This window comes from Lupinus angustifolius, chromosome LG04 (assembly GCF_001865875.1).
Source record: "Lupinus angustifolius cultivar Tanjil chromosome LG04, LupAngTanjil_v1.0, whole genome shotgun sequence".
Lineage (NCBI taxonomy): Eukaryota > Viridiplantae > Streptophyta > Magnoliopsida > Fabales > Fabaceae > Lupinus > Lupinus angustifolius.
The window spans coordinates 25,862,514-25,876,965 of record NC_032012.1 but is presented as its reverse complement, the minus strand read 5'-3'; the positions used below and the strand labels follow the sequence as shown (position 1 = coordinate 25,876,965).

General features: G+C 31.5%; 3 protein-coding genes across 6 annotated transcripts; 1 reads left to right on the top strand and 2 right to left on the bottom strand.

The window, feature by feature from the left end:
- On the bottom strand, nucleotides 1,064-4,196 carry LOC109346649 (50S ribosomal protein L24). Its single transcript, XM_019586327.1, has 6 exons — nucleotides 4,127-4,196; nucleotides 3,656-3,729; nucleotides 3,457-3,552; nucleotides 3,147-3,250; nucleotides 2,920-3,056; nucleotides 1,064-1,425 (listed from the first exon to the last, which is right to left on the bottom strand). Exons 2-6 carry the CDS (start codon nucleotides 3,713-3,715, stop codon nucleotides 1,343-1,345), a joined length of 480 nt encoding a protein of 159 aa, XP_019441872.1. The 5' UTR covers nucleotides 3,716-3,729; nucleotides 4,127-4,196; the 3' UTR covers nucleotides 1,064-1,342.
- LOC109346648 (protein MARD1-like) lies at nucleotides 7,510-9,476 on the top strand. 2 transcript variants are annotated; one of them, XM_019586326.1, is made up of 4 exons: nucleotides 7,510-7,900; nucleotides 8,007-8,765; nucleotides 9,125-9,211; nucleotides 9,316-9,476. In XM_019586326.1, exons 2-3 carry the CDS (start codon nucleotides 8,014-8,016, stop codon nucleotides 9,195-9,197), a joined length of 825 nt encoding a protein of 274 aa, XP_019441871.1. In that variant the 5' UTR covers nucleotides 7,510-7,900; nucleotides 8,007-8,013; the 3' UTR covers nucleotides 9,198-9,211; nucleotides 9,316-9,476. The 2 variants fall into 2 exon arrangements, with proteins under 2 accessions (XP_019441871.1, XP_019441870.1); XM_019586325.1 differs by lacking the exon at nucleotides 7,510-7,900 and having other exon boundaries at nucleotides 7,936-8,765.
- LOC109346647 (pollen-specific leucine-rich repeat extensin-like protein 4) lies at nucleotides 10,955-13,236 on the bottom strand. Of its 3 annotated transcripts, none has more exons than XM_019586322.1 (3): nucleotides 13,095-13,236; nucleotides 11,284-12,960; nucleotides 10,955-11,184 (listed from the first exon to the last, which is right to left on the bottom strand). In XM_019586322.1, the coding sequence occupies exon 2, from the start codon at nucleotides 12,787-12,789 to the stop codon at nucleotides 12,211-12,213; it is 579 nt and encodes a 192-aa protein (XP_019441867.1). In that variant the 5' UTR covers nucleotides 12,790-12,960; nucleotides 13,095-13,236; the 3' UTR covers nucleotides 10,955-11,184; nucleotides 11,284-12,210. The 3 variants fall into 3 exon arrangements, with proteins under 3 accessions (XP_019441867.1, XP_019441868.1, XP_019441869.1); XM_019586323.1 differs by having other exon boundaries at nucleotides 11,284-12,927; XM_019586324.1 differs by having other exon boundaries at nucleotides 11,284-12,840.

Below are 14,452 nucleotides of genomic sequence, written 5' to 3'. Positions count from 1 at the left end.
ATTAATAAATAGGCATTAGTTATCAATTCATTAATGTGCCAGAGAACCTCACATGCCCCACTCTTTGTGGTAGTTCATGTGTCAATGTATGGAGTTGGTCAAAAACTGATAATACAATGAATATTCAATTAAATTTATTTTCTTAAGATCAATCTCTACATTTCGACACATGAAATGATATAAAATTATAAAGTATAAGATAACAGACTCAATCCGGATCCCTCAATTTACACATGACATTTTTTAATACAATTTTAACCTTTTAAACGATTTGAGGAAGCATTATATCGTACTAGTTAATGTGTGATAAGTGTAGCCTATAATTCCAATGCAGCGTGGAAAGGGCTTAGTTTCCCAGTTAATGTGTGATGCTGGAGATGATGGGGCATTGGTGTCATCTCTAAAGGATATCGATCATGTGTCACTCTTTTGTGTCATTCCATGTGTCAGGAGATATGATTGATTAAAATAATATTTAATAATTACATTTTTAACTTAAATAATTGTTTTCAACTAATTAGAGGTGATGGTACAAAAAGTGGAACAGTGGAGTGTGCTCACCAAACTTTCAATGTGGACAGAATGTAAGAGAAACAATATTGTTTTATATTCGTGCTCCATATTTCGTTTGTCCATAAAGAATAATTGAGGTAACCTAACCTCTATCCAATTATTAATTCATATACACACTTGACTTAAACTGAAAAGGCAAGACTGATGCACTTTTTGGGCTAAATTACCCTATCTCAGTAAGAAATTAAATTAACCATGCTTTATGTCGATAACCAAGTAAAATAACTAAAATGATGAAGCTTAATGACAGCTACTGTTATTCACTTTTTACTTGTATACAATGAAAGTTGCCACAGGTAACTCAATTTGAGAAGTACCAAATCCCAGGACACAACTATTCCAGCTTCAAGAAAATTTGACCGTTTTCATGCAACCTAATAGTATAGGTTTATAGAATATAGAATGTTGTGTCTATGTTGTGTCACATACTAGATGAAGGAATCAATATTTCACTTTCTAAAGATCTATAAATTTAGAGTGAAATGACCAACACCAACAAGACACTAAGTCATCAATTGAATAGAAAAAATAATTTGCCAAAGCAGCTTTAGAGGCATATATATTTCACTTATTTTGGCTATCTGCTAGTTAGGTAAAATAAGGTTACAAGTGCATCTAACTCCCGGATATGATGACATTAAACACAAAATTCGTAACATGAATTAACCAAATCATGATAACTTCTTAACAATCCCATACAAGACAGAGCCATGCCATTTTCTGTTCATTGCAATAGCAACTACCTAATTGGACAAGATACCGATCATCTTCAAAGTTCAGGCATGCCCCTTCCTGCTTTACCATCATAAGTCTTCTCTAACACAAGATCCATAGGAGTATCCTTTGGACCAGCTGCAAAAAAAGGAATAACAAACAGGGTCAGATACTCAGTATGCTTCTTAAAAATGCTTAAATGTATGAAGCACGGGGTTCCAACCGAATGCCATGTATCACTATAATGTGCAGACACACATTTTGGTGTTATGTCGCATGTGAGACACTTATGCTTGCAAAACACACCCCACATGCATCCAATTTGGAAAACAAATTTTTTTAGGTCCAACCATATTATATTATGAATCTCTTTCCATGATTTTTCAATTACATATGAGTGTGCGTGTCATTTTCGTGTTAATGCCATTTTTGTAATATCTCCGTCACTTACTGTGCTTCATACTCTTGAGATTGTAATATCCATTTTTTTGCACACCTACTTAAGTAATGGTAGGATGAACCTTTTGAGAGAACAACATCACAAAAGTTAGCCATTAAAGTTGTGGAGAGTCCAAGGCCTAAACACACTGAAATCTGATTCTATCCATGCTTTGCAGCCTCCACACCCTTGCAGGTTGGCTGTGCACAGACCTTTGACTAGTCCCGAGCACACATTGCAAGGCTAGAATCAGCATTCATGCCGCTTGTTCAGCAGACAAGAAACATGGTAGAAAGCTCTAGTACCAAATAATATGACTATACACAAAATAAGATACATATGTACTTCTATTGATGGAAATCAATCTCGAAATGATAAGAAATTTCCAGGTATTCAGAAGACTTGGGCTCTCCCTCTCTTTTACCAAAACAATCGGCCCTCCCCTCACACTCTGTAAATGTCTTACACAATAACCGCTGCCAGGTGATTACTACAGCTGCTCTGTTATTGACAGCTTTAGATCCCCCACTCTCATTCTTCTTAATTTACACTGTATATTTTACTCAAGTATCTAAGAGTAAGTTGCTTCCTACAAAACTAGATCAAACAACAGCAGCCTTGAACCTAGCTTCTGGCTCAATATTGAGTATTGCAGAAAGCTTAAATTCATTGATATAACTTGCAGTACTATCTCTACAAATCCAGCTTTCTAGTTGACTTTCTGCATGTGGACTGCAAGTCAATTTTACTTTCATCGGTATGAAAGGAAAAAATCGTCTATAAATCAAATGCATATTTCTCTGTGGATATAAGCAACATTTTTTTAAAGGCAGCCCATAAGTCTTAATATCTCACACCTTGTATGCTTATGATTCATCAACGTAGAATTAAACTGATAATCTACTCCACCACCAAAAAAAAACACCCACCTTCTTTTTTAACCTATGTATTTTTTGTGCCACATCATTTGTACTTCAACAAAAGGAATAGTCAGTTTCAAGAATGTCTATGAAGTGCAATGCAACTCCCCAGCTAATTGAATTCAAAGTATGATAACTTGCTTATGGTTAACCTTATAGGCTAATGAGTATGTAGTAAAGACGAGGCTAGAAACATCAGTAGAATTAAATAAATAAAAATTAAAAAAAACTTAGCCGGGAAAAGGATAGTAACTAAGCATTATAGATACGTACGGACTGTAGGTCTTGGGGTGGTTCTTATCTTTAAGATCTCAGGACGAGGGATTATGGACCCAGATGCTCCTATTCCTCTGGATACTCTGACTTTAGTACCATCTTCAAGATATTTAATTCCAACCTTAACAGGCTTCCTGCAAAAGTAAAAGTTGATTACTTTCATATATGTTTTCCAACCTCTGGAGGATGTTATCACAACTTCGATCTGTAACACATGTGCATACCCTGTGACTGGGTCAACAACTTGCACATTGGATGCATGGAGTGGGGCTTCCACTGTAAAGATCCCCCCTTCATGACCTTGCCCCTGTTTAATATGTTTCTTTACCTGTAAGGAGGAAGTTAAAAGGCAATGGAGTGAAAAATCTATCCCACGGATTTACATAATCAATGTTTAATGTGACAGATAAATAATATTCTAACGCCAAACAAATTGCTTGATAATCCATTAAGAAAAGCTCCGAAAAGTTATGTATAGTGAAGAAAATAAAAAAGTGGGCCAATGTGGTCATAAGTGTTAATGATCTTACTCACCAGATTTTTACCCTCAACAATAACACGATTCTGGGAGCGAATGACACGCTTGATAACCCCAGTCTCGCCCTTATCCTTGCCCCTTATTACCATAACCTGTCATAATGAATGAACGTGTGCGCTAATATAAAGTAAAATGGTATGTATAAAATAAGGAAACAAAGATCATAGAAAATATATGTAAGGTTAGGTGAGTTACATTGTCCCCTCTGAGAATTTTCCAGTGCCTAATGAGCTTCTCCGCTGCTTTCCAACCCATTTTGGAATAGCCCTCTAAAATCACAAAAGCTGAGTTAAGTGAAATTCTAATCACTTCACAACACAATAAATAATTGAAGCGATGTTTAAAACATAATTTTGAAACTAGAACCTTTCAGTATGTTATCTTTGTTACTTTGAAGTTTAATTATTAATCATTATTCTCTTGCAAGTTGCAACCAACACATGAAAATTGAAACCTAGGCGCATAACAAAGCTTATACTTGTATTCTTATACACGATAACGGATATGGACATGGAATTTAAAAAATATACGTTAGCTGCAGAAATGAAATTGAAGAAACAAGAAGTTAACACAAGAATGAAAAACGTTGCACTATATCAGAAAGGATTAAAAATTCATGAGTTGAAGCGACGCGTTAATAAAATGAAATGGAAAGAATGTAAAAACCTTGTAGCCAAGAATGTAGATGCGCTGAGATTGAATTGAATTGAAGTGAATAAAGGAAGGAATTAGGGCAAAATGAGTGTCTCAAATCAATCGTTTACTATTGCTCTAAATTGGGCTGGGCCTCATGCAATATGGGCCTTACCTTGCTTTCATTGATTACATTAAATATTAAGAACTTAGATGATAAACAATTCAAATTTTAAGATGTTATGTTTTAGTACATATAAATATTGGTCATTTTAAACCTTGGAGTGTAAATATATGTATAATGTGAATGACTATGATTTTGGATAATGATACTACATTCCAAATAATGGTGACTATGAAAGATGATGATATTGAGTCAGATTAATTGATTTTTTTTATGTACATCACTCTTCCCTTTGCTTGATGGTGATGATGGTGCTTTAAAATGATGGCAAAATTTTAAGGTTTTCTATAAGGAAAATTGGGAAGAAGGGATTGTGGTGTTTCTATAACTAAACAATGAATTTTAGGTTTCATCTCTTAAATTTAGGTTAATAGAGTTATCTTAGCTATATGTATATAGTTTGCCTTATGGGAAACATCAAACATATGGTTAAAACAATTAAAAATGAGGCAATGATGAAAATGACATGTAGAAGTGTATTTTATATGCCGTAGTAGAAAATCTCCCACTGGTTTATATAGAATATAGATATGGACAAGGTGAATGGTATTAAAAAATGTGTATTACGTGAGACTAATTTTATTGAGTTTAATGTATATGTTGTGACAGTTTAAATTTTATATCATTAATCATTATTCATATTCATTTATATTAATTTATTGAAGTCTAATGATGATTAGCATGTGAATAATAGATAATATACACAGTATATAAATTCTTACATGGTTAATATATAAATACTATGCTCAATTTATTTTTTAATGAGGTTTTAATTTTATTGAAATAATTTGTTTAATCAATGAATATATTATCTCTTAATAATTTAAGTATAAATCTTTCAAACTATAAAATGATGTCTGCTATTTGAAGTAATACATATTAACACAATGAGTTGAAAGTTTCACTTTTTTTTATTATGCTAATAATTTTTTTTTGGTATCACTGATGATATCCCTTACATTTTTTATAATGAATTAATATTTTTCAGAATTTGTGGTTGCCTCTCTCAATAATTGTCATTTTTAAGAATAGAATATTCGACATTGAAAATCTAATAAAGTTTTATATGACTAGAATAACACATTGTTGATGTTACTTTTTAATTAAGTAAATAAAATGATTATTTGGATAGAAGTTAAGATGAGGTGTAGGAGGATATTTGTGGGTCCTATCCCACCAGGATAAGAAAGGAGTACACGTTTGTGGCGCTGGCTGGATCGAAGTATGAAAGTTGGGACCTGTTACTTTCAATCGTACCGCACCATTTTTTTAAAGTAAGACTCATCTTAAGTAATAGAGAGACAAATGACTTTTTCTTTATATTTTAAGAGTAAAAGTGTAATACTATTTCTCAAGTCCTAAATCTTTTTCCCCACATTTCCCTTTTTGTCCCCGCATGTTCTTGATTGACTACATGGACCATCGCACCAAAAACACTTTAACCCACTAAGTTATGTTTTGTATAAGTGGAATACAGATAAACCCAGCTTAAGGTTGAAATCATGACCCTCAATTCTTATATTATGAACATAGAACAAATGATTATGCCATAATATTTGGTAAAAGTGATGTGAACTTTCGTATTTTGTTTAACACAAAACTTGTTTAAACATAATACACTCAATCCAGAAGATATTCAATTAAACTTGTACGTAGAAAGACTTAGGTGCAACTAATTTTACTTCAAAAGAAATGTCAAGTTCTGATTAAATTTTAAAGCCTAGAATATTTCAGATGGGGATGCTTCACCATATCACCTTTCCTTTTCTCACCCTTAATCATTTTTCAAAAATCTCACTCATTTTTATGATACTTTTCTCTACATCATGTGAAGACTAATTTATGATGAAACATAGTTTGTGATGAAAAATAATGAATGTCGTGTTAACCCTATCAAATATGTATAAGCTCATAACTTGTTGACTAATATAAGCTTTATTCCCAACCAATTAATTTAATTTTGATCAAGTTATTTTACTAATTTCTAAGTTATTCCATGACCTCGTCAAACTCACCAAATTATATAGTTACATTTACATTTGATGTCAATCATTTTGCATGATTAGAGATTTATGTGTATAAATTTGTTCTTGTTAATTTTTTATATGTTAAACACTTTTTCTATATTTAAAATTAATGTATATTCTCTTGTTTATAATGATTAAGGAGCTCGCTTTTAAAACAAGACTTTTTAAGATGGAGTTATTTTTAATGTAAAAAATAAAACTAATTTTTGTTTGGAAGCAAAATATAAAAATATATTTGATTTGAGGTTTTGATTGTGAACTTATCAATTAAATCTTTGAGTGAGATATATAATAAAGTATGTGACAAGTAGTTTGAGTTATTAACTAATACTTGACTATGCAACAATTATTGTATATGCATCAATATTTTTTTAGGGTAATGTTAAAGAGTATCAATCATAAAAATATGTATTGAAAAATTCAATGTTTGAATTTTCAGAATCTTGAAGCACCACATACAATATACCTCTCCTACTTCGAATTCTTTAACAAATACTCTTTAATTTAATAACTATTTAATATTGAGTTTAAAATATGTGGACTGATAATATAAAATATTTTATACTGTCAATACATCATCCATCATTTATTTGTATTACGTTTATTTTAGAGTTAATGATGGTCAATAAATCAATGGTGGATGATTTACTGATATTATAAAAAATACTTACATCATTGTATACATTTTAAATCATTTTCACATTTCTCTATTTTCATTTCTTCAATAATTGTAGGTGGAATTCATTAGAGATTTCTAGATACCTCCTATTAAATTCTTCTACTAATTTTTTTATTCATAAGATAATGACATATGTTACTTACAAACCAATCACTATTAAATAAAATATTATTTGTGATATATGTCATTTTTTTTTGTGTAAAAAGATTATAATAATGATTTAGTAAGAAATACTCTAATATTTCAAAAGTATTTCTTTTTAGATTTATTATTTGGTTGTAATATATTAAATAACATTTTTACTAATAAAATTACATATAGCAACTTTTCTACAATATATATATTTTTCATAAACTACAAAATCCATCTTTTATAAAAACACAAGTTATACTTTTTCCAAATATTAAACTTCATTCAAACATATAAAAAGTAGATAAAGTACTTGTTCTAAAAAGTCTATTTTTTTAATCCGGAAAAGCAATTCCAAATGAGCTACTTGGTGGGATTTAAAATAAAATAAAAAGGTGAAATAACATGAAAGCAAAACTTTGAAGTGTTGTTTAACGTTTGAGTTTCATGCACACACAATCTCTTTTGCTTCTCCTTCCTTCAAAAGTCTCACATAATATCTCTTTCTTCCAAGTCTAATAAATCTTCCCACTTTTCCTTCTCATCAAAACTGATAAATAAATATCTCATAACAAGCACAATTAACAAGCCAACTTTTGTTTTTTATGCTTCTCAGTTTCAAGATGCAATTCCATTAGCCTGACACAGTTTCAGTTCACCTTCTTTATTTAGTTTTGGTTTTTTGTGTCACAAATTCAGAAACTGAAACTGAAACTGAAGTGAAAGGTTTTCATTGGAAATATTGCAACATCCAGTGATATTATCATTCTAGCTATTTAGATTTTAGAGTGAGTTCTTAATTACTCATACTCCTTGTACGTTTATACATTAGTATTTAACCATTTAATCTATGGTTTTGAATCTAATCACTTGTTTTGTTTTTTGTTTATTTAGACTTATTATGCTTCTAAGGAACAGATCAAGAGCAGTAACCAAACCAGCTTTGATGGCTGATCACAGTTCTCACTCATCTCCAAAATCAAATCATATTTATTCTGCAACTATGCCATTTTCATCTTTATTTGCCTCACCAAAGTTTAGAGATTTCACCCTAAAGTGTTTCTATGGTGCTGAGGCTTTAAGAAGCCCAGCATCAATTCTTGACGCTACTATAGCATTATGTCCATCTGGGAATCCATTCTCGTATGAAAATACTATTGTTTCCCAAACACAAAAACGAAGCTTGTGGAATAACATAGATTCAAAAGGTATAGGACTTGCTCTTGTTAAAGATGATGAGGTAGTTGATGTGAATTCTGCAAATAAAACCAATGGAAAGGTTTTGTTTGGAAAGCAACTTAGAGTGAAAATCCCTCCCTTGCCACCACCTTCAAATTTCTCTCCTTTTCAAACATGTGATTCTGATTTTGGAACCAGATCAAAGGATCCACAAAACTCAGGTATTTGTAGAAATGATTCTCTACATGCAGATGCAGTTATTGTGAGTTTGAGTGAGATGGAACTTTCTGAAGAGTACACATGTATTATATCACATGGACCTAATCCAAAAACAACACACATATTCGATAATTGCATTTTGGAAAGCTATTGTTCTATCCCTAATAAGCCACACTCTACTTTGGTGAATTTCCTTAGCTTTTGTTATACTTGCAAGAAGCATCTTGAGCAGACAAAAGACATATTTATTTACAGGTAAGGTTCATTTCCTTATTTAATTTCAATGCTACCTTTAATATTTTCTACCAAAAGTTATAGACCCATCTTTGCTCATTCAATTTTTTGTCTGATTTAGTTTTTAAGTTTATTAAAACATTACTTAGTCACTGTGATTAGTACAATCTATCAATATGATCTTCCATATTATGAAATGGGTATTTTAGTCCTTCATTTTGGCCTCTATATGGTTTCTTATGCCAATGATCAAATAGACCCATAATATGAAATAAAAGGATCAAATTGATTAATGGTGTTAATATCAATGACCATATCAACCTTTTACCATTTTTAACTCAAACAAACTTAAGGAGTTTGAACTGTCTTATATTTTGCAGAGGAGAAAAAGCTTTCTGCAGTAGAGAATGTCGCTACCAAGAGATTGCATTAGATGATGCATCACAAAATTAATAATCATAGTAATCATTCTTGACTTCTATTTCTATCCCTTGCATTGAGGCCTTAAAGTCTAGCATTTTGGATAAGGATAGTTATAATATAAAGTCACAAATTTTCATTCTTGGTTAGGATTCTACATAATATTTCATTGTGACCAATATGGTAATTTTCTTTTTTACATTTTTCATGTTTTATGTTTTTTTGTTCTCCCTTCCATGGACATAGATATAAGAGAGGATGTAGAGTTTATTTCAAGTAATGATTAATTAAGATTGCTTCTATTTTCCCCCATTGTTTTCGGCTGAAGTAGATGATTGTGATGTATGACTGAAAATATTGCTTTCTCTTTGTTCTTATCTGATGACGATGCATATTATTATAGATAGGGACCAATTAATTAACTTTTTTTCTCTAAGATTCCTTATTATTATAGTCCTTGTTGTTCACACCTCCAAAGAGAAAATATCCACCATATCATTATAATACTTTTATAAACTGACAGTGACAGAGAAATATTATTTGTTAAATGTCCTTTTCCTTACCTATTACTCCTTCATTATCCAAATTATTGAGTATTTGGTTCAGATCATGAACTTTAATACAAAGGGAGAATCCCAAAATTTCAAATTTTCATAAAAGGTCAAATCTGATATTAATTTACTATCACTTCTCTATATTCACTATTTCACTTTGACTTTAAATCATGTAGAATAAGTATTTACATTTTGTAGGTTTTGGTGTAAATTAAAAAGTATGCATATATTTGATTCAATCCATGATAATAGATTATAAGAAAAACACAATAATCAAGTCACACAAAAAATAAAACACCACAAGAATCAGTTTTTATAGTGATGTGTTATGCTTCATTTTTTTAGAGGGATACATAAAAGAGAAACAAATCTGATTTACTAAAAATACAATTTAAAATAATGGAGGTATTAATAATTTCTCATGATAAGGCATAGTCAACAAAAAGTCTTAAATAGATGGACCATTATCAAAGAAACTGAATTGAATTGCATTTTTAATGCAAGAACCCAATTAGTTGCAACCGTAGGGTTCACCATTTGTATTTAAAAAACAAACATGACTAAGTTCACATTGATTTTAAATTATGTAGAATAAGTTATAATTTGGATCCTAAACACCACAATAATCAACTTCTTATAGTTTGGAACTTTAGATCCAAGATCACTCTCATATACTAGACATCTCATTATAATATAAAATTACACAATGTAGATTATAAAGATAATTCCTGAATTATATTATTTTCAGCTTCTGATTATTCTCAGAGAAAGAAAAAACGTATAACAGTACATAAATATTACACTCTTATTCATATTCCATCATCTCAAAGACAGTAGTGTATATGTAGTCATGTGATAAAGTTCTAATGTTTAGAATTGAGGATTATCCAAATTTTAAGTTATTTGCTAAAAAATTGGACTAAGGACTTAAAGACGAAAATACAAGTTATTTTATTCGAAATTGGTGATAGTGTTATTCTTGTACTTGAAATTAGAGTTTAGCAAAAGAAAAAGCAGCATTCGTTATATTCTGTTTTATTAATGAAAAATGAGAGTCCATAAATCAAAGACAGAACCTTAATGATGAACTATAGGTTTAGCAGTTAAGGCCCATACATGTGATGCATTATACTAAAACGTTTAACTAAATAGTATTTTGATTCCCTAAACAATAAATATGAAACAAAAAAAATGCTATTAATATGAATACCACTGTAACATGTTTTTTTCTTCTACATCAACATCAAATACATAAGTTCATCATAGTCAGACAAGAATATAAATTAATAAAGAGAACAAGTATTGATCCAGATAAAACATGGTGCATAGATAATAGTAACTAACATTTTATTTCAGCAAACCAAACAAGCTTCACTTGTTACTGAAGCAGAAACAAAGAAACACAGACAAATTTACGAGCCGCAAGAGACTTCATATAGAAAAGCTAACTTGCAAGTTTTGCCTCCCTGATTCACACATTGGAGGGGAAAAAACATCAGTAAGTGCAATTCACAAAGAAAAGGATATAGCATAAGCATTTAAGCAGCCATCAAGCACGATATTACCTTGAAATTTGGCGGAGCACGGTCAACATTCTCCGTGGAAGGGACGCGAGATGAAGAGTAGGACTAAGGAAAGAAGTATTACCAGTACCAGAAATGAAAAACATCAGGGGCAGGTAGTGTGACATGGAATGGGTTGATCCTATAAAACTGAAGCAGATGCTAACAAAGACTTTACCAAATACCTTCCAACTTTTCTTTCAAAAAAACAGAAGAGATGGAAGGGGCAAAGAGAATATGGAGTGGTAGGAAAGTAGTAACCAGTAACAGCAGATAATATAGGAGACTAAAATAACAGTAATGCACAGTATTAAATGTTAGGCAAAGAAAGAAAGGAAAACAAATTAGGATAGGAATATTGAAGATGATGGTAAGAAGGGAAGAAAAAAGAACAAACAGGTACACTAAGGGTTTTTGCAAGTGCAAGATTCTACAGTATGCACATACTACTGAAATCTAATGCAAGGGCACTATATCCTATGTTGGATTAAGAGAAAGTTAACCATTCTATGAGATAATGGTTAGAATTATATATCAGAAAGTTAGGATTCAACTTGGTTGCAACTTTCTTTAGGTTCGGTAGATTAAGATGCAGTCAACTAAGTCTATTCCATGCCGCAGCTACCTGTTAGTATCATCATTCTGCTTCCCAACCATTACATGGAAGCTCTTATCAAGTCGTAAAGACTTATAATAGCAAACCCTGCTCTGAATAGATTCCTCAAGTAAACATACCCAGTTACCGTCTCCAAAATCCGAAGATTGTTGACCCAACACAGCCACAATTGTCAAGGGCATCACCACTAGTAAAAGCTACTCAACCTCAAACCAACTCAGACTACAAATTTTATTTGGTCTCTATACACATCTAAAACTACACAAGTTTCATTAAAAGGACTTTATTTACAAGAGCCGGGTGCTCCTTCTGTTTCACTCATCATTGATGTTTAGATTGAGAATGCGACGAAGGGTCTTTGTAGCAGAATCAGCATTGACAAACAGATCTCTGGTAGAAGGACAATGCTCCCTGCCTGGGGATGGTGGCACAGACTTCGCCTCCGCGCATATCTCAATCTCCGGGGATGAGGGGCCAGGTAATTCAAGCGACACGGTCCTCCTTGGCGTAACAGAAAACTTCGGAATTGGCAAGGAACTAGGTGGTGGTGAATTTGAGTAAGTAGGTCCAGCCCATAACTCAGAAAGCAAAACATCTTCAGGGAAAGTTTTCTCTTTTCTAAAAGCTTTAGCATTAATAGGAATTGGGGTTGTCACAGGGGTAGTTTTCCCAAAAGTTTTGTTATTTGCAGGAGTAGTAGGTGATGGTGATTTAGGGGAACTAGGAGAATGCAAAGGGTTTGGTAATATACCTGTTGTGGTCATAAAAGTCCTACAATTGATACCTCTAAACTCCTTGGAAGGTGAAGAACCAAATCTAGCATGACCCTGTGGCTTAGATCTGCTGCTATAGTAGTGGTTCTTATGCTGCTCAACAAGAACAAGAGTCTCCATAGCTACCCAAGTAGTGTTATTGGGATTAGAAGGTGTAATAAACTAGATCCACTGCTACAAACAACAACTCACTAGTACGAGGTTTCAGATTCAGAAACAAACTACAAAAATCAAAACTTCACCAATGATAAGATCTCGCTGATTCAGAGAAACCACAAAAACTAGCACACACTGAAAAAAAATACAGAAATGAATATAACACCAACATAAATAAGATAAATAATAAAACAAAACAAAAAACAGAAACTTTTCAAGCATGGGTATAAACAATTTCTGAAAAAATGAAGAGGGGTAATTTTTTTTACCTCAGAAATGAAGGATGAAAGTGTGTGATAGTACTAGTGCTTCTTTTATTATATATTTATTGTGGAAGCAGGAAAGTGGAGTGAGTAATAATGAAGTGTAGATCTGAAACGAGGGTCAACAGAAAACAACAGAAGAGTGATGAAGTGGAATAAAAGGTTTAGTTGTTTACCTACTGGTGCCGGTTTTTGTATACATATGAATGTGATATATGAGTTACCGTTACTAATAGCGAAAACGTTGATTGAGTGGTAAAGTGGTTCCTTGCTTTGCTCGCATGGTGGGAGTACTATGGTCTATGGCAAAACCTGTCCTTTAAATTCGTCTTTTTATGCTTTATTCAAAGGCATGCACACCCACGTTTCCCAACGCAAAGCTATATCTCTGAGTTCCATCACACATCAAAAATATTGGTGACAAAACAATCATGTCATATAATTTGTGTTAAAAAATGTCTACTTGTAGCTTTTTCTTTAGTTTAAGTAAGAGTATCCTCACTATATAGAAGGGTAAGAAAATAACCCTTTTAAAATATGTAAATATCTCTTACAAAATGTTAAGAAGTATTTGTCACAAAAATTAAACACTTAATATTTTAATATATTTGGGATTTAGCCAGTCTTAAAACATTAGAATATTTAGAATAGAGAATAACATTTCCATTCTTATTTGAGTCTCATATTTTATTTTATAATTTATCATAACTTCACATAAAATAAGAACAAAATTTATTTTGTCCCGACGATGACAAACATCATTCTTATTCTTATTTGGGTCTAACAACATACCCCACACTATTATATTTTACAATAAATATAGTAGAATATTAAAAATAATTACTTATTTATTAATAAATTAAAAATTGTTATAATTTATTATAAATATTAGAAATCAATTATAAATAAAAAATAAATTTTTTTGTTCACATACATGTAATCGGTGGAATTTTTGTTCAAGGGAGACAAGTTGTGGTTCTTCGATTTTTTATTTATTTTCGTTTCTGCAAAATTTTAATTTTTTTTGTAATGATTCTAGATTTTTTATGTTTATGGATATTTTGATATTTATGAATATGTTTGTATTTATTCCTAGATTGTGTATTTTAAGAATACTACAATGAATAACAGAATAAAAATATTCTTATTTTATTAAGAACAACCTTAAAAATAATGATGGTAGTGTTCTTAGAGTAAGATGTGTGAGTGCTCTTAGAGTAACATGTTTGCCTTTTGAAAGGGTAAAAACAACATCAATATTTAAATTCTACTAGGGTTGAGATGCTGAGTGGGCCTCCGACTAGGCCTGGTGGGATCTTTTAACAAACCCAACCCTTCACTAAGAAACATCTAACTCGACTTAA